Genomic DNA, 22,619 nt, shown 5'->3' on the forward strand with positions numbered 1-22,619 from the left:
CCTTTAACAAGACGGCGACATCGTCGGCGGACTCACGGTTTTGAAGTCGCCGGCGCCGCACTCCTGGCCCTGGTAGCGGCAGTAGAGCATCATCTCCCCCAGGTCGTGGCCGACCCGCTCCATGAACTCCCTCATGCTGAACGGCGTGGGCTTGTATTGGGTGAAGTTGGCCTTCTCCTGCAGCGACGCCAGCACGTCGGGCTCGGCCAGGTGCGGCTGCGGGATCTTCAGGTGCACGTCCAGCAGCGCCAGGAGCTCCCCGGCGTGGTAGAGGTCGTTGCGCGTCAGGCGGCCGAAGCGGTGCGCGTTGAGGTTGCACACGGTCACGGCGGGGAAGACCAGGCTGCCCGACACCACGGCGTCCACGCTGGTCACGTGCGGGTAGGAGAGGAAGTAGGCCAGGCGCTCGGCGCTCTCCAGGGCCAGCAGGCCCACGCAGGCCAGCAGCGCCGTGGCCCAGAGGAAGCGGCGCACGCTGGGCGGACCGTACGGGAAGACGAAGCGCAGGCCGTGCAGCGTGCTGGCGTGGGCGAAGGCCTGCCAGGAGGTGGGCCGCAAGCTGGAGCTCTCCTGGCTGCCCTGACTGCCACGGCTCTCCTTCAGATCCATCGTCAGCCCTCCAGCGCCTCGGCCAGAGAGCCTCAGGTGCACTCACACCTGCGCAGACGGAGAGGAAGCGATTTAGATTCACGCGATAAGACAGCGGAAAACGGACGGGGGGGGGGGGGGGGGGGGGGCAGACCGCAGAATCCGTCACAGAAAACACGACAGACGAAGGCAAAGAGAAATAAATGACAAATAACTGCCACGTAAAGTAAGAGACGGAGGATGAAGATGTTCCTTCGGGGCATCTTCATCCTCTGCACCTCCACTTTCAATCAATCCCCTGAGCTGAGACTTAACTGAAACTGCCGGCAGCTCGAACCACACACCACACGGCACATTCACACACGTAGCCAATCAACAAATCCCAAACTGCCCCCCCCCCATCCCCCCGGACCATCCCGTCGCCCTCGCTGACTGCTCAATTTCATTGACAAAAAAAGATCCAGGAGGTAATTCCTCTGTGACACCCGGAGCGAGGAGGTGAGAGTCACTTGAGCCGCGAGCCAATCAAAGATGCCTCTGTGTGTTTAACGTCCCGACTCATCTCTCCGATTCAAACACACGCACACGCGCACACGCACGCACACACAAACACACACACACACACACACACACACACACACACACACACACACACAACTAAAGACAAGCCTGAGCACCTCTCTCTCGTTCAGCCTAGCGAGGAGACATCCAGCCAGCGTGAGTGTGTGTGCGAGTCTGAGAGTGTGCGTGTTGAAAGACAGAGAGAGAGACACACACAGAAGAAGAGAGAGAGAGGGAAAGGGGGGAGAGGGGGGGGGAGAGAGAGAGAGAGAGCGTGCAGTTGATGATGAGAGCCGCTGGCGAGTCTCGCACGCCGAATCCCAAACTCCTCCGGTTTTTCCTTTTCCTCTGGCCAGATACATCCGCTTTCCCTCCTCTTCCTGGCTCATCTGTGGCGGCGGTGGACAACGGCGGAGCCGGGAGAGACGGGAGTCGCACACACACCAACACACATGCTCGCACAGAGAGGGCGAGCGAGGAGGGGGCGAGAGAGTGTAGAGGGAGGGAGGAGGGGGTGAGGAGGAGGGTAGGCGACACTCTCCTCGCTTGCTCTCTCCACAGCCAGGTCTCTCACTGAACAGGCTTCCTCCTCCTCCTCCTCCTCCTCCACCTTGCCTCATTTGTCTTTCGGCCGTTCATATTTCCAAATCTTGTCAACGCAAAAACAGAGTGATGGATGGACGGATGCAAAAACAGGAGGCTGTCGCAGATACAGATAGTGGGGAGGGGGGGGGGTACACAGTGGAGGCTGCTTGGTCAAGGATGAGAGGGTTTGTGATGGGAAGTGAAGCAGAAGTGGAGACGTGGGGGGGGGGGGGGGGGGCATGTAGGTCGAGGGGAGGGATGAGGACAAACAGAAGATGGGAAAACTGAAGGGGAAAAAGTCAAATGGCACAAGTACGAAATGTTGAACATAACGTGAGTATCTTTGTGTTATCAATCAAGACCAAGAGTCCAGTGTGGGAAGATGTACGAGGGGGAAGCGGGGGAGAAGAAAAAGAAGGTGTGAGGGCTGCTAGGTGGTAAAAGAGAGAATAAATCAAGACCTGGGTCGAGGATTTGGACTGAATGGAGACCGGGTAGCGGTTTGTCGACCCGACCTTCAACAATAAATCATATCACGTCGTCACGTCAGCGCGTTCGGCAAAGAACTGCACTGAATGAGACCGAGAGACGGACACGCAGAAGAAAATGACAGACAACGAGAGTGGGTCACGTCGTCGTACAGACGAGAGGTCGACTGAAGATTCATGCTCACTTTTGGAAAATAGTCCGAACTGCCGGCTGAGGAAGAAATTTTTTTTCTAAAATGATTGACATTTAATTCGGCTCATTTCAGCAATTTGGGAAAACACAGAAGCGTTAATTAAAAGTAATGGATGACTGAGGATGCCGTGTTGTTTTTCTACTCGCACTCATTTACACACGCCATAATTAAGTGATTAAAAAGGAGGAATGGGAAGCCAAAATCAAACTGCCATGTCTTTATACCTCTAAGATTATAACAAAAAATATTAGGATATAAATTCAAGAAGTACATGGTTTTAATGTAACTACTTACAATTCTATTTAGAGCTTCGGTTCAGTTAATTCATCAATCGGGAAAAAATCACAAATCAGCAAATTGATAACCGAAATATGGTTTAGAATATCAGCCCTTTCTTAAAATATGAAAGACATCTTAAGACCCAACGTGTTAGCGGATCATTCGCTGACCTATTACTGAATCATCCATCAGCAAAAAAAGGGCAAGACATTGATCAATAATTCAAAGAAAATTATAATAAATGTCAATTAGCTTTAGTTCATGTGTGCTATAGCTGCTCCTTGCTCAACAGCTGATTTACACGTAATAATTAACGACAGTTCATATCTTACTTTCTGTTGTAATGTTATTTTTTAGGCTTTTCAATAGTTCTGATGAGTCTTATCCACGCAGCTGTCGAGTCGGGAGAGACTGGACGTTTTGTTGGCGGTTAATCGTTTGGTTCCTCACCTGGTGGAGTCAGTGTCGCTTCAATCCTCCTCCTCTTCTTCTCCTCCTTCCAAACGAAAACGAATCCTCCAGTCGTCGTCTGTCACCTTCACTCCACGTAGCGTTGGACAAAACACTCAAACAGACATTTCACCTTGTGTAAGAAGTCGTTCGAGGACTTCTCCTCCTCCTCCTCCTTCCATCGACAGGTGTCTCTCAAACGGCCGAAATCAACCAAGATGGCGGCCGGAAACGGCGTCATTTGACCATAGTTGTTTTTTTTGTTTTTTTTATTTGACCAAAGTTGGGGTGTTTTGTTTTTTTTATTTGACCATAGGTGGGGGGGGGGGGTATTTGATCATAGTTGTTTTTTGTTGTTGTTTTTCATTTGACCATCTTTGTTTTTTTTATTCAACCATAGTTGTTTTTGTTTGTTTTTATTTGACCACTTGTTTTTAATTTGACCATAGTTGTTTTTCTTGTTTTTTTCATTTGACCATCGTTTATTTATTTTTTATTTGACCAAAGTTGTTGTTTTGAATTTGACCATAGTTGTTTTTCTTGTTTTTTTCATTTGACCATCGTTTATTTATTTTTTATTTGACCATAGTTGTTTTTTATTTGACCATAGTTTGGGGTTTTTCATTTGGCCATCGTTTTTCATTTTTTTATTTGACCATAGTTGTTTTTTTGTGTTTTTATATTTGACCATAGTTGTCAGTTGGTTGGAAGTAGAAAGACAAATATAACGCCACCATGTTAAACCCTTACTGACATATGTTGATAGTAAATGTCCATTTTTTAAACACACAAAGCTTAAATGTATAAACCAACCAATTAATTTGATAGTTGAAGACTCATGCTGCCTTCATGTGGTGTCGGAATTATGGTAATTACGAGTTGCAGACTTGAAAATTGCACATGAACGCCCCTTCAACTTGTAATTACAAAGTGGCTAATTCTTCATTTTTAACAGTTCAACAAGTATTAGCCGTTGCTTGAGTACATCATTTTAATCTGTAATCTATGTACATTTAACTTGATATAGAACTATATTTTATTAGTCTGCTATTGTGGTGTAAACTTATTATATTAGCCGTTTCAGCTTTTTTTTTAATTCGTTCCGACAACAAAGCACTTGGAATGCGACGTTCTCCTAATTCCGACTTCACAAGTGGGAACTAGGATCTTCCAACATTTCACAAGCATCTTAATCAATAAAATCATATTTTTATTGTTAAGAATATCAAAACTGTACCACATCTGCTCTCAAAGTCCAGGAATAACAACACTCAAAAATGTATTTTAATGACCAGTTTATGATTAACCTGCAGCATTTACCAATTATTGCTTTCACAGTAGACATGTGTAATGATGCTTCCTCTTCATTTTCTTCTGGAGATCGTAGCCTTGATGTCGTCCACCAGCAGCATGTATCATGTGCATCTTATAGAATATCTGACTACCTCTTTGCACTCGGGGGCTAATTTCACCAATTTGCAACAACACAGAACAGCTTATTAAAAGTAAAGATTGAGTGAAGTCGAAAGGAACAGTATCTTACCCACACACACACTGTCAGTAGATCACGGTGCGTCTCCAAAATTAAATTTGCTGTGGTCTCAAACAGCTGCAGGGTTTTTTTGCCGGTTTCTTAACAACTTAATTAAGCAAATCTCCCCCCTTTTTCCCAGCGAGGTAACGAGCGCAGTGTTACAGGGAGTTAACGGGTCTCCAGAGTTGAAAATAAAGGGCTTTGTGCTCTAGCAAATCTTATCCGGCTTCATGCATCCAGCCAACTTTCCATCCACAGTATTATTAATGTCGTGAGCCCTTGTTAGCCTCAACCATATTCTTCCCTTTATTCATTTGCGAGGCGTTAACACTTGCAAAGCTTAGTGCAACATTTATGAAATATGAGCTTTATTCTCTCCATCAGTGGATGAAGATGTACATTTGCCTTCTTGACTTGGGATTATTCTGGATGGCTGATGATCAGTCATACAGTTTAGGTGTCACACGGCAAAAGGTTTGCATATGGACGAGTGCCAAGTTAAAGGAAACACAATTTAAAAGTATCGTTGGAAAATGCTGCCACCTGAAAACTCGACTAGATGGATGAACACAAATCTCCCAAATGATATACAATAATCTGTGTTTTCAGGAAGGGCAATGCGACACGTCACCCGCCAAAAAGGTCAGTCAGGTTGACATCTGATGACTGTGAAGGCCACATTGTATTATATTTACATTGCGCTCATACTTAATAATTCAGCCAGGGGACCATCCTGCTCTGTTTCGGAAGAAGCATCTGGATTTGCAAACGTTCCTCATTTCTTCAGTTTCTTCCTCTAACATGTCGGCAACCTGTAGTCATACATAAACATACAGTATTTAACGTACTATAGGAAAATAAAAATACAAAATAAAATTCCAAAAGATAATTCCTTGAAAACAGCAGATCCATTTACAAGCTATTGTTGTGCTTTCAATCATAAATCATGTTCTGTACTATGAAATGTGTTGTACCATCATGGAACAGTAGTTCAAATATCCCTATTTTTTTCCTTTTACCTTGGAGACATTTTTCCATTGTAAACATAGATCATATAGGTATGATGTACAAATTATACATGTTTGTAATTTACATATTTTAAGCAAAATTGCAGAAAAAAAAATTGCAAAACTAACTGCAGAGAAGAGAAGATGTGGAACAAAGACTCACAGTGATTTAAGATGAGATGAGTCCGAAAGTTCACATTTTTGAGACATTTCTCTAATTTTTGATCCAATATTGTCAGACGGATGAATTTAACAGTCATTGGTATCAATGACATGACCAGTGGAAAGTCCCATGTTCACTGATGTCATTTGTCGTGAACAGGCCACATCTTTCTGTTCCGTCTCAGCTCGTACTGTAGCAAAATTCCAATTTTCCAAAAACCAGTGTGAGTCACCGTCGATCCACCGGAGACAGAAGAACTTATTAAAAAAGATGCCTGTTGGATATTTCAGGGCTTCTCAAATCTCAGAGAGTTAACAGTACTTTACATCAAAGATGAGAAAGTTCTTTTTCTTCTCCTGGGACCAGAGTAAACCATAGATAAGGATCCTTTTCTTTAAAAAAAAAAAAGGTAATTTATTTTTTTGTCGGTCAGAAGGCACTTCTCGTACCGAGTAATTACACTCCCCGACTATCCTAATGGATTATGAAAAAAATAATATGCAGTTACCCGGAGATAATTAGGATGTGTTAGTGCCAGATTTGGATACAGACTGGGCACACACTCGGTTATTACCACGGGCGAGAGGCGCTTGAAGTCGAAGGGCAAATTATTCCAGATTGGGGAGCAATCGCTGCAGACTTTTTTTTGGAAGCGAGCCTCCCCCTTTTTGTGGAGGTCTTAATTGGAAGACGTGCAGATAAGGGAAGGGGCGCGCATACATACAGACACACACAGTAAGTTCCCCTTCAATTAGGATTTTTATCATCTTGACTCTTTACTGGGTGTTGGATATCTACGCTCCCATAAAGCTATGAACTTGACTAATGATGTCCACAAGGACCTGAATCGTCATGGGAGGGTGTTAAATGCTCCCCCCTGCTGGTGATATGATACTCTGCAGTACACAACACTAGAAATGTACGACGGTGGTTTCTTACTTTATCTTCTTGTGACCCGTCATCACAGGTAAAAGAGCTCGGCACTGACACCCGTTGTGAGCAGTTTAACTGTTTGGAAGTGTTCCCCTTTGCGTACATCTCTCCCAATTGTTTGAAGCGAGAGCAGGACAGGAGAAGTTCCTACACATGGATGTAAAATGCCCCCAAGTTAAAGCTACGCGACAGAACTTCACGCGACAGAACTTCACCCTCACAGCCATCGTCATCGTCTTATTTAAGATCAATTGTGCATAGGTTTTGAGTCAAAGCAGCAAATACGTGCCGACTCTGCTGTGAACTTATCTCAGTCACACAGCTAAGACGGGAAAGCCAGAAGTGTTTGGGATGACTACAAACATCCTATTTCATCATCCCCCCTCCGTCCCCTTCTCCCTCTGTCTCTTCTGAACACAAGCCAGGAAATGTCTGCAGCAGCAGCATCACAGACAAAACGACAACGGGGCCGAGGATTAACCTGAATCCGTAACGTCGTTCTTTCTGGGGCAGGGGTAGTGGAGGAGAGTCTGGATCCTGTAAGGAAAGCCACCGTAAAGAGCCCCCGTTAGTCACAGTGCGACTCCGCCCTGATTCCGGCAGAGCTGAAGAGTCTCTGTGGTCCACGAGTAAAAAATCAACACGGGACTGTGCGATTACTTCGCTGCCAGGAAACCTCAGATACGGTAACAGGCCGGGTCAGATTATCCTCTGCACTGAAGAGCTCTGATAAACGGACACAGCTGAAAAGGAAGGACGAGGACAAAAAAACTAAATGCACCAGATAAATTTTCCAAAAAGCTGCACTTTGCTTTCATTATGCATAATTTGTAAATCAATGCTGCGCCCTCGCGCACGCACACGCACACACGCACGCACACACACACACACACACACACACACACACACACACACACACACACACACACACACACACACACACACACACACACACACACACACACACACACACACACACACACACACACACACACACACACACACACACACACACACACACACACACACACACAATCTCTAATTATAATTATAGTCTTCTGGAGACTGTAAGAAGTGGAGCCGAAATCAAAGCGGGTTGATTTCTGAAGGTTTGTAATTAATTAATGAGCGTGTTGTTGGCTTCTTCTGACACATCAATCATCGACGATGATGCAAAACAACGAGACACGAAACTACAAATGAACTCCAGACTGTCCTCTGGTCATTTTTTTTTTACTGTACTGAACACAGTAGACGTATAAATATTTTATATCTCGGGTTCGTCTGTGGTCAGACAGCTATGATTTTCAAGAGGCGATGTCAGGAAAAGAAATAAGGTTTGTGGAGACTGAGTATGTATTTCTGCAGATGTGAAGTTACATCAGAGGCTGTAGGTGTCCTCAGGTAACTCGCCCAGCAGCTCGTCGAGGTCGTCATCTGCACAACGGACGGAGAACAGACACGAGGAGAGAGAAGGAAAGAATCACATCACATTCACTCCTCTTCAAGTGCAACAAGGGTTGATGACACTTTGTCATGGAAAGATGTGAAAGTAAAGGATGATGTCAGACATTTTGGAGCAGACAGGGCTGAGGGGAGAGAGGTTATTGGCTGGAAATGTTGTATGTGTAATTTTTACAACATTAATCAAGTGTAGTTTAGGGGGACGAGGTATCCTGTTATGATTTCTGGATTTATTTTAATTTTTTCAATCTGTTGTAATCATGTAATCTATTTTAATCTCAAACACCAGCATTGCTCTCTTGTGTTGTGAATCATCACATCTTTATGACTGAATAATAAAAAGAAAACAAGATTAATCAGAATAAAAAGTTTCTGTTGTCGTTGTTTTTACTACAGTCAGATTGGATTTGGGACCTGAAAGTCAAATGTTTATGTCTCAAGACATTTCTGAAATTTGGATGAATCTTTTTCTCCCCGTCACCACAAGTGTAATTTATGATGAGGGCCCCCACCTGCATCCCAGCCTGTGCCCTGCGGTGCTGGAGGCCCGGCAGGCTCTCGGGGGTCTTTGACGAGCTCTGCGCATCCTTCCTCCTCCTGTCCCTCGTCATCCTCCTCGTCAAACACCAGATGCATCCGAGACACCGGCTCCCGGTGGACGGCGGGCGGCTGAGCGGGTGATTGCGACATTGGTTCCTGAATAGAGAGAAAAATTACTTTGAGGGAACAGGTTGACAGAAACATTCTGGATGACAGATTTAATATTTGTTGGGATTCGGTATTGTGGTATAGTTTTTTTGCAGCCGCTCACCAGGACCAGCGGGGGGAGCTGGGTGGAGGACAGGCACACTCCGTTTGAGGTGTAGATCCTCAGCAGGTTGTTCGGCGTCACGTTCAGGTAATGGTTACGATGGGAGGGGGAGAACACGCCCACCTGTTCACAAGCAAAGACAGAGGGTTCCGATGAACTGGAGAAAAAAACAACGAGGTCCTTGACCTCAGTGACCATGGCGAGTGAAAAAAAAAAAAGAGATTAGTTTTACTTGTTTGAGCAGCAGAACGGCTCCGACCTTCAGCTCCTCCGCTCGGTCCTCCAGGAGACGCCGGTGCACCGTTCCCTGAATCTCCCCTTCAGTCAAACACATTGAGAACATCGACCACAAATAAGTAATCAATACTTTCATGTCACGATGAAAACAAATGACGAGATGCAACGTGAAAAGGTAACGAACCCACAGATAAAAATCACTCCACTCTGCAGTTTTCCCCCCTCGGGGGCGTTTGAGAGTCTTTCGGACTCATTTGGTTTTCACAGTCCATAACTTCATAACTTCTCTGTTTTGGTTTCGAGCTCGCCCTCGAACAGGAGGCAGCCGTTGGTGTAAACTAACACACACCAGCGCTCCATACCCCAAATAAATGCTAATGTTGCTCGGCAACTGCCAAATGTGATAATAAGCAGCTGTTTAGTCACATATTTTTCATATCAGCTATAAAAGATTGAAAATGTGCAGCGACTGTAGAGGAGGCGGCGGCCCACCAGAGGCTTGTGAAGAATCGTAAATATTTTTTTACACTGCTCAGTGTTTCCAATATTTATCATCATTCCTGGCAGCCCCACAATATCACAAATTAACCGCCTCATGTTGATTATCTTTATAAAAAAAAAAACGTTATGTTATTGAAGACCCCTCAGCTTCTCTTCGCCCTGCTCTCCTCTGGGCTCGAATTAGGGTCAATGAGATTTTGTGCATCAAAGTTCACAAAATATTGAGTTTGTAGTCGTTAACCGACCTTTGTAAACATCTTAAAAATCAGCGTAAGGAATGTAAAGTTTGTAAATGTGTAGAAACGACTCAAGTCTGCAATTTTTTTTGCATGTGTTGAAAAAAGAATGGGACTGAGAATAAAATCTGTTCCAAAAACAATAATGATTAGAGCCTGACCAATATATGAATTGGCCGATAATATATATACGAGACATATCCGTGTCAACACTTAAATATATATATATATATATATATATATATATATATATATATATATATATATATATATATATATATATTTGAGCTGCAACAGTTAATCGATTAGTAGTTGACTACTAAATTAATCACCAACTCTTTTGGTAATCGATTCAAGTAGTAGTTCAAGTAGTTTTTATGGTAAAAAAAAAAAAGTCAGAATTCTCTGATTTCAGCTTCTTAAATGTGAATATTTCCTGGTTTCTTTGCTCCTCTGTTACAGTAAACTAAGTATCTTTGGCGTCTGGACAAAACAAAACATCATTTAGGGATTTGGGAAACACAATCGACATTTTTCACAATTTTATGATATTTAATGAACCAAACTACTAATCGATTAACTGAGAAAATAATCAACAGATTGATCGATTATGAAAATAATCGTAAGTTACCGCCCTAATACCTTATAACGATATCGGCCCCTCTAATAAACATGTTTCATTTTCGATCCTCTGCGTTCTTGCTTTATCGATGACTTACAGGATTAACCGAACATATCAAAATGGTCGTCAGTCGAGTTCTTGTAGCTCGACTAACCTGATAATCTTCTCAGCTGTATAATCAGCCACAGGCCTGATAACCGTCTGGAAAAAAGTTGCAAGCCTCTCGACAGGTGGGTGGGAGGCACATTACTAACAGACACGCTCCCTCGTGGTGTCAGAAGCACTTAATACCCGCCCACCCACCACTGATGCCAATCTACTGCAATTGAATCAGTATTAAGCACTTAAATCCGGTGTGGAGTAAAACATCCACACCTGAGTGTTGGTAATCTGGGGGCCATGGCAACAGGCAGAGTGAGCTGAGGGTCAGGCGGAAAAAGGGTAAAGAAGACGGAGAAGCAGGATAGATGTTATCTGGAATGGATGGATACTGTATATAGATATGTGTGTGTGCGTGTGTGAACTCTGCTCATATCTGACGCAAACGTCTCACAGCTTCTCCATCACTTCTCTCTTGCTCTCGCACGCACGCACGCGCACACACACACTTTGTTATTCACAAACACTTAACACGTTTATTTTCTCTCCAACAGTTCACAGTTTATTTGGAGCCAGGGGCGTTTCTTCGCCAGCGACAAGATCGTTTATTTTCTGCCCCTTATTTGCAAATGTGTACACATGTTAGCTGTGTGTGTTCGTGTGTTTACAGTACCTGTGGGGTCTTTAAACACAGCCTTGGCGTCAGCGTGGGTGTGGATGATGCTCTTCAGAACCACAGCCATGTTGGGCACTTTGTTTTTTGTAAGCTGTTTCAGTGCTGCCTACGTTGAGGAGAGAGAACAACACACACACACACACACACACACACACACACACACACACACACACACACACACACACACACACACACACACACACACACACACACACACACACACACACACACACACACACACACACACACACACACACACACACACACACACACACACACACACACACAATCAATAACTAATAGACTGGCTTCTTGACACAAGTTTCAATGCTTTTTTTAACTTGGTTCTGTAACTTAAATGTTTCAATTACTATTTTAATTAAAATTCTTTGTTTTGGTCAAATCTGGTGATCGTATGAACGGTGTTGAACAGCAACACAAACGACTTCAATTTTATTTATGAAATATATTTAATCTCTGTCCTTATACTTTAATCTATTAAATAATCTAATCACCTTTAAGCCTTAAATCTTCCCCGTCTCACTTTCTGTTCTCGTCATCAGGACAAATGTCAGACTGTGTGTTTGGAGATTTAGTTTCTGTCAATAAAACAAGCAGTAGTGAGCAGTTATTTGCTGTCGGGATCATTTTTCTCCCTCTTGGACATGGCATATTATTGTTCAGTCAACAGAAGCAGGGAAGGGCTGCGTGTTTATTTTTTATTTTGTGTAAACAGCTTAAACCCGACTGAGCTCGGCCCGAGTCCTGCCGGTGACTCTGTGCATGTCAATGAAGCCGGAGACAACACGTGTGAGCCCCTCACTGCTGCTGCCGCCGCCACCGCCGCTCAAGAACACTGGTGAGTTATTCCACAGAGGCCGGCGCACAGAAGGAGTCTCCATTAGAGTGATTGATGAGTGATCGTACTGTTCATAATTACACAACAGCTCCGGCGCAGGGAGACATTTGTCCTGATTACGCCGGCAGACTTCCAGCAGCGACACACAGTCTGTTATGATCGAAGGAGGAATAATGAAATAAACTGCTTGACCTAAATATCAGCAAACACATTTACAGTGTTGGAGTAAAGACTGTTCTAGGGTGGTTTGTGTTTTAGGTAACTGAACAGGGGGGAAAGCGTGTGAAGAGCAAATCACCTTCCGAAGCACCATGACCACACTGTAGGACCGCAGGAAGCACGACGGGTTCCTCTCATCCAATCCCATCTCTGCCTTCATCGCTTCCCAAGCTCCGCCTCTGAACTCGTCTTCCTCATTTTGTGAGGCGGAAGCCTTTAAAAATCAGATGGAACAGTTGAGTCACCCCCAGAAAATAAAGGGGTTAGGTTGCTGACATGACTCTAGACTTGTAGTCCTTGTGGTTTATTAAAGACCTCGCGCTGCTCAGTGTGCACGTACAAACCTTTTTAACTCATTCCTGTCAAAACATTTATTTCTGATGCGATCAAAATCATCATCCTACGGCTGCTCAAACGCTCAAAAAGAAAAACTAAACCTAAACACGTCTTCACACGTCATGTCAGAAATATCACAGCATTGTTGTTATTATGGAATAATAAAATCCAGAGGTGTTTTTATAAGACTTTGTTTGAAAGCTAAAACTAAAATAGTCATGTAAACAATCAAAAGCACAAAATACAAGGTCTTTTTCCTGTTTCACTTGTCGTCAAAACATCCAATTATATCCCAGCATGCACTGGGCGAGAGGCGGAGGAGGAGAGAGCCATGGTGTCATCCCCACTCCTCTGCTCCACATGGGAACTTGTTCTAATTGTAGATTTTTTTTTTTAAACACGAAATAAGTGACTTTTGTTTCAGAGAAGAAAAGGAAAGTGTGGAAATTTCTACGCGGGTTTTACCGAAGCATTGCGTAGAAATTCTACGTTTTCTTGTGACATGTCTGTCACAAGAAGAAAAAACATTTCATAATTTATTAGCCAATTAGAAGAAACAGCAATAAGACACTGGTTTCATCAGGGTGGAAATGAGCATTTCGTCAGACACAGGATTATGTCGGTTAAGGTTTTGGGATATTTATGCCGCTATATTCTGACGTTTAATAAAACAAACAATGATTAAAAGTGATTTTTTTTTCCCCCTCTTCTCTGTCAGTGGATTTATTACCTGGCTTGGCGACCGAGCCACGGCACCGTGAGCAGGAATGTGAGGGACAGAAACCACCACGTCGTCCAGGCTCTCACTCTGCGGCTGAAAGAGAGAGAGAGAGAGAGCAGTCGAAACATCACATGGCACGCCACAACATTATTGTCTGCAACCAGGAAGACACAAACAGATGTAAGAGTTTCAGATGCACGGCAGAGGAAGAGAACCACGGCCAGGTGGCACTAACCTGCTGTGGCAGGAATCCGGCGGGGCCGGGGAACCGTCGTGTCCTGGACCTTTGAGGCTCCGAGCGAGGCCTCTTGGGAAGCCGACAGGAGGCGGACACCAGCTGGACCAGGCGGTTGGTGAGGACCGGTGTGTGAAGGGGATAAGGGCTCATAGAGGAGGAGGAGGAGGGGGAAGGGGAACGTGCCGGGGAGACTGTCTCAAAGAGGCCACGAGTCTGAGGGGAGGGTCCAGGAGTTGCCCACTGTCTCTGTGGCGGCTGGGGCCTGATGATAGTCCTGGAAATGGGGCTCTGGGCGGGAGAAGTCGCGGTGAAGCCGGGGAAAACCTGCGGCCTCTGTGGAGGGGCTGATGGGAAAGAGGGGCGGGGAACTGGAAATTGCACGTGAGCAGCAGGTTGGCGTGCGGCGCCGAGCTGCTCCCTCGACGTCCCGCCAGGTAGTGTCCGAATCCCCCCGCAGGTCGGGGGTCTGAGCGCTTTGGCCGAAGTTGCAGGCTCGACCGAGGGCGCAGGTGGCGTGGGAGCGGGAGGTCGAAGCGGCTGACCCAGCTGGCCGTCACACTCGTCCAGGTCTGCCAGGTCGACGTCCCAGTCGTCGAAATCGTCCTGAGCCACACAGGGCTTCGGCGACCCCCCAGCGGTCGCATGGCTCCGAGGCGATGCCGGGTTAGTGTTGTTCAGCGTGGGAGGACGGGGATGCTGTGAGGAGGAGGATGAGGAGGAGAGCTGCCTCAAGCCCATGGCAACAGTTGGTCCAGCAGCAGCTGCCGCATCGGTCGGTCCAGACGCCGGGCGGACATCCCAGTCTGTCCCGAGCAGGTCCTGGGGAACACGCGCACAGTGTGAGACACGAGGGACAGACGGACGGTCGTTGTGTTACCGACCGAGCGGCCGTCACAGTGAAGTAACAGGCTGAAACCAGGTGTGTGTTTTACTGGGAGTCACCTCGTCATCGAAGTCCTCCCCGATGCTGAACAGGCCGTTTAGTTTGCACGTCTGTAACACAGGGGACGGCACGCGGGTGTAACCAACATCCGGGTACATAACATGACAATGCTAATTGAGCGTTATTACACGAAAAAAACGAGTGTGTTATTAGCATTTGATGTTAGCATCGTTAGCTCACCGGTTGCTGGGTTAGCTCACTTACCATCGCTGTCATTGGATGTCGCGATGAAACCCGTTTCTGATCAGGCTCAGTAAGTCGCCGGATGCCATTCAACGGCCGTGTACAAATATAATGAGTTGTCTTTTCTTTTTTTTTATTAACTTTGACAAACAAACAAACGCCACGAGCTGAATACGAGAAAGTTTTTTTTTTTCCTCTCGGCTGCTGCTCGTTGTCGCGCCGCTACGTTCAAACGCGACGTGATGACGTAGGACACGTTAACACGAAGAGCGTCGAAGCGGAGCGAGATGATTCACTCCTCAGCGCGTCCGTCGCCGCGTTTAAGCTAGCTAGCTAGCATGTTTGTTTTGTGCGTTTCCTGGTCTCGTATGTTAACTATAACCAGGATTATGACATTAAATATTACGCAATAGAAGTACTGACAGCAAATTGAAATATTAAAATCAACGTCGAAGCTAACGTGGATGAGAAAACCTGGAAATATATATATTTTTAATTGTGATTAGCAACAAATGGACTTTATAATTGGATTGTTTTGCTTTTTTATCTGTTAGATTTGTCAGAAACAGTTAAGTGTTTCTGTTCAAAAAACCCATTCTGATCTTTTTCTTATCAATTTTTTTCGTTGTTTTTTTTTTGCATTTTTACAACAAGAAAGCAACTTGACATAATCTGTAAGTAATGTAAACAGTGAAAAACTGTCCATAGAATATATTTTTTCCATCAGTCCATTTGCAAAAATTGTTTGCATGATGACTCACTGCATGTCCAAACTTCAGATTTATAGGAAATTACATTAAATGTCACAGTGCAAATGTCCTCGTCATGTGTTTAGATCATGAGGAAGCTATCAATGGCTTGATTTAAAAAAAATAACCATTAAAAAAAATAATTGTCTGCCTATTGAAAAACAAAAGTTGCAAACCAAAATATTGTTATTGTTTAGGACACATTTTAAAAGTTGTGACTAAAATTTGGATGTTGACATCTTGACGTTTCTTTGTTTCTTTGGTGTTCTTGGCTGTTTTGTTCAGCTGCATGCTGGACCAATGCCTCCATCTAGTGGTTATACTGGACAAGTCAAGTGTCAGCTTGCATTCTGGTCTATTAATACCTAGTGCTGAAGTTGTGTTTGAGCAACAATCTTGTGACTGAGCTCACAGAGAGAGAGGTCGTTGCATTGGGTGGTTTAACTTTGAGTTGAGAAGCAGATTATTACAGTTATATAAGTTTTTGCTTGTCCTCTACCTGGGCGCCTGTGGCTTACAGCAGCTCCAGGTGAGTAGCAGTTGTAGGCGACCATTTCTGCAAACAACACTACCCAGCGTGTCTAGGCTGCGACCTTATTGCTTTAGGCAATTTAATTTATGGAGTTCAAGCTCAGAACAAAAACTAAATCAAACTCAACCATTTATTTTTTTCTAACCTGTGTTCTTTTACAAAGCTGTGTGAGTAATTTCTCTTGTGCTGACACTAAGGTGTTATGTCAGGGAACACGTTTCCGTTCACGTCCACGTCACTGCGCTCTCTGAGGCTGGAGCAGGAGTTGCAGGAGTGGGAGGATGCTCGACGGGCGCTGGCTCACAGGAGAGCCCTGACCCGGGCCCCACTGCCCCCAGCCCCGAGGCCTCCTCCCAGGCCGCAGCAGCGGCGGCTCCAGGAGGTCAGGGCCCCTCCACCCCAGCTCCGGTGCAGGGACACGGCCGTCCACAACACCTTCATGTGCGGAGACATGAAGGGAGTGTACGCGGTGCTGAAGGACTCAGCAATGGTCAACGCTCTGATGGAGACGGTGCATGAGGAGATGGTGTGGGCTCCAGAGATGGGTAAGACCTCTTTGTTTTCATCTTACGCACACATTTTGTAGTATTTGACTGTTTTTTATTCTTTTTTGTTCCTCTGTCAGGCATGTGGACACTGAGCTCCAGGGTGAAACAGACGTCAGCGTTACGCCTGGCCGCCAGCAGAGGACACGCAGGGTGTGTGGAGGAGCTGCTGTTTCGTGGAGCCGAGGTGAACGACGACCCCGGAGGCAACACGGCCCTCCACGACGCCTGCATGGGCGGCCACGCAGTCTGCGTTAGGCTGCTGCTTTCTCACGGAGCAGACCCTGAACTGCTGACCGCAGACGGCAGTGCTCCCCTTCACCTCTGCAGCTCGGCCCAGTCGTTCCTGTGAGTAACGACGGAGCTGAAGTCACTGATGGCTGGTTGCCCTCAGGGTTCACTGAAGTCAAGTCATGTAGATGTTGATGCACGTGTGATCAGAAATGTGTACACTTTTGTTTCAGCTGTGCCGAGATGCTGTTAGAGGGAGGTGCAGAAGTCGACGTGAGGATGAGCGAGTCGAGGCTCACGCCTCTGCACGTGGCGGCTCGGCGAGGCCTCGAGGAGCACGTGGAGCTCTTCCTGAGCCACAGCGCAGACGTGCTGGCCACAAATCGAGAGGGGGAGACTCCTCTGAACGCCGCCTGCTCCGGAGCCGAGAGGCCGTCGGAGTCCGGCCGCTACCTCAGGGTGATTCAGATGCTGCTGGGTGCAGGCGCCGACCCCAGAACAGCGGGCAGGAAGCAGCACACGCCTCTGCACAACGCTTGCGCAAACTGCTCCTCCAGGATCGTGGACGTCCTCTTGCAGCACGGAGCAAAGGCTGACGTCGCAAACAGTGCTGGATACACACCGATGGACTGTCTGTTGCAGGTATGGCAGATATGGGCTGGGTGAATTTTCAGGAAGGGTGAAAGAGCAAACAAGTAAAGTTTATGATTTTTTAAGACAAACACTTCTGTGCTTGTTTCTTCAGGTGGTGGAGGATTACCTGGACCAGCAACCAGAAGCCATAGCACGATCACTTCTGAACCACGGAGCCAAGTGTGTTCCACCAAAGGTTCGGTACAGCAACCACACTGAGAGAATACTAATAGAGAGCTTCTTTGACTTGTCTTGTCCTCCCTAAAGATGCTGAAGCAGTGCGTCCTCTCTCCTGCCACTCTGGAGGTGATGCTGAACTCGTACACATCCGTCCCTCCCTGTGACTGGATCGACTCTCTGTCCGCTGATATATCTGAGGTGAGCTCTCTGCCGCGTTGAATCACTTCTTGTTTCTTCTCTTTCCTCATCCTGACCTGAGCTCCATCGTTTTCATGTCTTCTCCCTCTCTCCTCCCTGCAGGAACATCGGCCTTTCTTCGAGCTGGTGCTTCGGCGGAGTGGTCAGCCTCGCTCTCTGCAGCACATCTGTCGATGTGCGTTACGCCGGCACCTCGGGGCCCAGTGTTACTCAGCAGTCGGTCAACTGGACATTCCCAGCTCTGTGAGGGATTATGTGCTGCTGCGTGACGACGGGACGCTCCAGTGACTCCATGTTGTCTGAGATGACAGGGGGCTGCATTTTCATAAACACTGTCTGAAATGTACTGATTCCAAAATGTAATTGTATAATTGAAAAAAAAAAATCTTTATTTTAGTGTGGACTTTCTTGAAGGAAATACAAGCAACTACGAATGGATTATTGTTGTTTTACATTTTCCTTCATATGAGTTTTATATGATGCTATACAGCTATATGTATGTGTGTATATGCATGTATGTATAAATTATTTACTTTTACTCAAGCACATTTTAATGATTCTTGTTTACTTTTATTTGGTGTGTTTAGACTATTACATTGTGCCACTGTGCCATGAATATAGAGCTGCAACTGTTAAACGATTAGTAATCGACTACTGAATTAATCGCCAACTACCACACAGCACACTTTGAAAAATATAAACACTATCTACACACACATCCATCCATCGTCTACACCACCGTGCAGCCCCTATACACACACACACACACACACACACACACACACACCAAATTATAATTTGATGATCTATTAATCGGTTCAATTAGTTTTTATGGATAAAAAAAAGACAAAATTCTCTTATTTCAGGCCAATACTGTCGGCCAACCGATATATGGATCATGCTGCGTTAAACACACACACCCACACACACACACACACACTCTCTCTGTTATTCACACACACAGAGACCGGGCGGACCCGTCACCAGAACAAGCAAACCCCCATCCGCTCCGGGCGGCCGGTGACGTCACGGCCCCGCCTCCCTCCTCGGTGTTTATTATGTGGGCTTAGCGCAGCAGCAGCAGCAGCAGCGGCGGCGGATGCTAACTGGCGTTTAGCTCCCGTCGTCAAACATGCTCTGATTCCGCAGCGGGCAGGTGAGAATCACACGGAGCCCCCCAGACTGCGGGACTCGAACCCCTCCCCGCTCGGGTCGTTGTCGTTTCTAAAAAAAGGTGTTGCGACCAAACGAACCGAGCCGAGGGTGGTTGTTTTTTTTTCCTCCCGGCTAGCTACGGGCGAGAGCTAGCCTCACGAGCTAACTTAGCTTAGCTCGACTAGGTGGAGCAGGTAGAGCCGGACAGAGGAAGTTAGCAGCAGCAGCGCTGAGGGCAAATTTACATAATGACATTATTCACATATATTGTCTGATTGTCGAGTTTATAACGACCGACAGGACACTGAGGACGTTAGATCTTTAAAACAGCTGGATGGTCGGTGGTAGCATCACAGCTACAGGTTATCAGCTGTTCACCAGCCCAGATCTTTATGTAAAGTGATGTTGTCTATGCTAAACCAACTCTCTACACGGTGACAGGATTAATGTTGGTTTCCTGACAGGTGTTAATTTAATCATCTGAGTCATAAATAGAAACATTTGTTCTTTTACAGATTTGTTGTTTAAATGTGAACAGAAGGGAATAGCCCAGGATTGTGAAATGTATGTATATGTAAAGTAGGGTCAGAGTTCACTTCATCAGGATACAACTTTTACATTGCTGCAAAGTCAGAGGATTATTATTATTCCTTTTTTTAAAGTTTATTATTCTGGAACCAGGGTTTACATCCTCTTGTTTTTCATTATATAAGCAATAGATGGAAATGTCTTATATAGTATGTGAATGTAATGTAACATTTTCCTAATTACTGTAACATTGTTGGTTCATCAGTTGGTTGATGCATTTTTTGCTTGTATTAAAATTATTATGAAATAAATTATTGAAAAAAGTATATATATACTTATGTAAATATATATATATATGTATATATATATATACTTATATGTAAATATATAACAAAGTTGTTGTGCAGCATTGTGACAATTACATTTTTTTGTTTTTTTTTAAGTTGTGATTGAAATATGTAGATCTTGCCTCAGTTTATATAAATATAAATAGTAAATATATTATTATTGTTTTTTTTTTAATAACTCCTATTCGTTTAGGTAATTATGTTTACATCCATTTAATATTCCCACAAATCACATTAGATTTGTTAGGAAGTTCCCCTCATATGACACATGTAGGACGAGGCTCGGACAGCCGTTTACATTGTGCTTCATTTAGCCAACGCGTCTTGCTTAATGTTATTGTGCAGATTGTAAAGCGCATGTTTTTTCGTCTTCAGCAGGTTCGGAGGACAGAGATGGCAGTGTGTGCACTGACCATGTTGGACGGGATGGAGGGGGAGGTGACGGCAGCCGGCGGCGCGTTGCTCCTGGTCCTGGCCCTAGTCCTGGCCTGGATCTCGACCAATGTGGCCGACCGGGGAGACCACATCCTGGGCACCATCCTCACCGTGGGCGCCCACGCCTCGCTGATCGGACTGGGGGGCCACGACAGCTACAGCGGCGGGTCCGCCGGCGCCGACGCCCCCGAGCAGCAGACTCCTCCGCCCTCGCAGGAAAACAAGTCGGAGGACGGCGAGGCGGGGACCGCGAGGGGGGAGGGGGAGGGAGCCGGTGCAGAGGGGCTTCGGACAGACCTGCTGCTGGACATCCGGAGCAAACAACCGCAGGCTGGGGGTCTACAGAACTCTGATGAGGAGGATGACGTTGATGATGATGAGGAAGAGGAGGAGGATGAAGATGAGGAGCTGGAAGAGGAAAATAAAAGCGTTATAAAGTCTGTCCCAGTTTTGACCCGTACTGTCTCCCCCACAACAACCACCACCACCACCACTACTCCTCCCACTACTCCTACCACCTCCATGTCTGTCCGACTCAAGTTTTTAAATGACACGGAGGAGTTGGCTGTTCTGGAACCACAGGATACTGTAGGAATACTGAAAAGGTAAAAACGACCTCAAACATCCACGGATAAATTCCAAACATAAATCTCACGTATGACTTTTTTATGTCCCTTTCTACTCCAGTAAATACTTCTCAGGACGGGAGCATCAAATCAAACTCATCTACCAAGGCCAGCTGCTGGAGGACCCCAAGAAGACATTGCTATCGCTCAACATTGCACACAACAGCGTGATCCACTGCCACGTCTCCCAGGCGCCGCACGAGGCCGGTCCGGAGGAGGGGGCCGAGTCCGGGCCAGGCACAGCGCCCGGGGGGTTCAGAGCCGCAGGCGTGGCCATCAGTACCAGCAGCCTGGTGGTGCCCGTGTTCGTGGTGATACTGGCTGTGGTGTGGTACTTTCGCATCAACTACAGGCAGTTCTTCACAGCCCCCGCGACCATCTCCCTGGTGGGAGTCACTGTGTTCTTCAGCTTTCTGATATTTGGGATGCACAGCCGCTAAAAAAAAATGCAGAGATGGGATCAAGTGAAACAGATGAATGTCTGGAGTTAAGTTGAAATGACCACAGTGGTTGGGCAATTGTCTGGAGAGACTGGACTGATGGAAAAGGTTAAGTTAGCCTGTTTGCGCATGTGCCGGGATTTAAAAAAAGATGAGTGATTGTACAATATATGTTGGTAAATAATAATCTGCAGTGAGTGAAGTTCTGCTTAAACCAAACCATAATTTAGCTTCTCCTCAAAACCCGACTTGGTGGTTCACACCATGTTTTAAATACTCCGGCTTTAACTCGTCTGCTCTTTTACTGTCGTTAGTCCGGTTTCTGTGTTTTATGAAGAAAAAAAAACAAGAATCTGAAGTCTTTTGGAACCACTCACTGTTGTTGTGTTTGCGCCACTTTGACCATTATTACTTCCGCCACAGTGGTTATGTTTTCACCCATTGTCCGTTGATTTGTCGGTTGTTTCGTTAGCAGGATTACCCAAAAAATACTGAACGGATTTCCGCGAAACTTAGTGGAAGGACGGGATATGGATCCGGACAAAGGTGAATTTTTTATTTAAGGTTACAAGATAGGATGGTTTTTCCCCAGGGAATCATTTTGGGGACTGATATCTGTGAGTGTGAGCAATTTGCTGCTGCTTGATTGGATTTCCTGGTTGGGCCTTGGCGGAGGTACTGTATGCACTCAACTGAGTGCCATAACATTTTTAATTTTTTTCTGTTTGTTGGTGAACGATGTAAGCAAATATGAACCCGCTCAGCTGCCTCGGTGCTGTGCTGAGAAAACTTCACGTCTTTTTTTGTTGCGCAAAAAAATTTAGGAACAGGCTAATTTAAATAATCTCTAGACATCAAAATAGACACTTTTTGAGAAGATATTGTAAATATATTGTGTATTTTCTGTAAATAAAAAAAAGAATAAAAAGAAAGAATCTGATGAACCTGCATCTGGCACTTAAAAAGAATTTGGAGCGGATGTGAAACCCTCCTGATTACGCTGGACTGCTCTGGCTTCAGTGATGTCTCAGATTAAAAGCATTTCAAACCACACTGGAGTCCGCATCTGTTCATTGGTCCAAGGAACTTGAGT

At 45.6% G+C, this 22,619-nt stretch overlaps 4 protein-coding genes across 15 annotated transcripts in view; 2 read left to right on the forward strand and 2 right to left on the reverse strand.

The window, feature by feature from the left end:
• asic2 (acid-sensing (proton-gated) ion channel 2) overlaps window positions 1-3,424 on the reverse strand; it is a 228,478-nt gene extending 225,054 nt beyond the window's left edge. The window contains exons 1-2 of one of the 2 annotated variants that reach the window (XM_035614325.2): window positions 3,146-3,424; window positions 37-657 (exon numbers count right to left, since the gene is read on the reverse strand). In XM_035614325.2, the coding sequence (XP_035470218.1) occupies window positions 37-609 (573 nt within the window). In that variant the 5' untranslated portion in view covers window positions 610-657; window positions 3,146-3,424. Of the gene's footprint in view, window positions 1-36; window positions 658-1,265; window positions 1,611-3,145 lie in introns of those variants that run through there. The other variant, XM_035614326.2, reaches the window with a different exon arrangement.
• A 914-nt stretch (window positions 3,425-4,338) lies between these two features.
• hrob (homologous recombination factor with OB-fold) lies at window positions 4,339-15,139 on the reverse strand. Of its 9 annotated transcripts, XR_004785846.2 has the most exons (13): window positions 14,925-15,139; window positions 14,744-14,794; window positions 13,799-14,620; window positions 13,573-13,656; window positions 12,586-12,720; window positions 11,426-11,534; window positions 9,290-9,375; window positions 9,058-9,180; window positions 8,759-8,942; window positions 8,163-8,219; window positions 7,443-7,525; window positions 7,264-7,319; window positions 4,339-5,491 (listed from the first exon to the last, which is right to left on the reverse strand). XR_004785846.2 is itself a non-coding variant. In XM_035614322.2 (11 exons), the coding sequence occupies exons 1-10, from the start codon at window positions 14,958-14,960 to the stop codon at window positions 8,164-8,166; spliced, it is 1,662 nt and encodes a 553-aa protein (XP_035470215.1). In that variant the 5' UTR covers window positions 14,961-15,139; the 3' UTR covers window positions 4,339-7,525; window position 8,163. The 9 variants fall into 9 exon arrangements, 4 of the variants coding, with proteins under 4 accessions (XP_035470215.1, XP_035470214.1, XP_035470213.1 ...); XR_004785847.2 differs by lacking the exon at window positions 7,443-7,525; XR_004785844.2 differs by having other exon boundaries at window positions 4,339-7,319.
• A 223-nt stretch (window positions 15,140-15,362) lies between these two features.
• asb16 (ankyrin repeat and SOCS box containing 16) lies at window positions 15,363-18,538 on the forward strand. 2 transcript variants are annotated; one of them, XM_035614327.2, is made up of 7 exons: window positions 15,363-16,205; window positions 16,406-16,753; window positions 16,834-17,101; window positions 17,218-17,626; window positions 17,730-17,813; window positions 17,885-17,995; window positions 18,098-18,538. In XM_035614327.2, the coding sequence occupies exons 2-7, from the start codon at window positions 16,411-16,413 to the stop codon at window positions 18,281-18,283; spliced, it is 1,401 nt and encodes a 466-aa protein (XP_035470220.1). In that variant the 5' UTR covers window positions 15,363-16,205; window positions 16,406-16,410; the 3' UTR covers window positions 18,284-18,538. The 2 variants fall into 2 exon arrangements, with proteins under 2 accessions (XP_035470220.1, XP_035470221.1); XM_035614328.2 differs by having other exon boundaries at window positions 16,418-16,753.
• A 466-nt stretch (window positions 18,539-19,004) lies between these two features.
• tmub2 (transmembrane and ubiquitin-like domain containing 2) lies at window positions 19,005-22,579 on the forward strand. Of its 2 annotated transcripts, none has more exons than XM_035614331.2 (3): window positions 19,005-19,151; window positions 20,401-21,065; window positions 21,148-22,579. In XM_035614331.2, the coding sequence occupies exons 2-3, from the start codon at window positions 20,419-20,421 to the stop codon at window positions 21,524-21,526; spliced, it is 1,026 nt and encodes a 341-aa protein (XP_035470224.2). In that variant the 5' UTR covers window positions 19,005-19,151; window positions 20,401-20,418; the 3' UTR covers window positions 21,527-22,579. The 2 variants fall into 2 exon arrangements, with proteins under 2 accessions (XP_035470224.2, XP_035470225.2); XM_035614332.2 differs by having other exon boundaries at window positions 19,040-19,151; window positions 20,404-21,065.
• The last annotated feature ends 40 nt before the right edge of the window (window positions 22,580-22,619 follow it).

The sequence above is a fragment of the Scophthalmus maximus genome, chromosome 17 (genome assembly GCF_022379125.1).
Source record: "Scophthalmus maximus strain ysfricsl-2021 chromosome 17, ASM2237912v1, whole genome shotgun sequence".
Lineage (NCBI taxonomy): Eukaryota > Metazoa > Chordata > Actinopteri > Pleuronectiformes > Scophthalmidae > Scophthalmus > Scophthalmus maximus.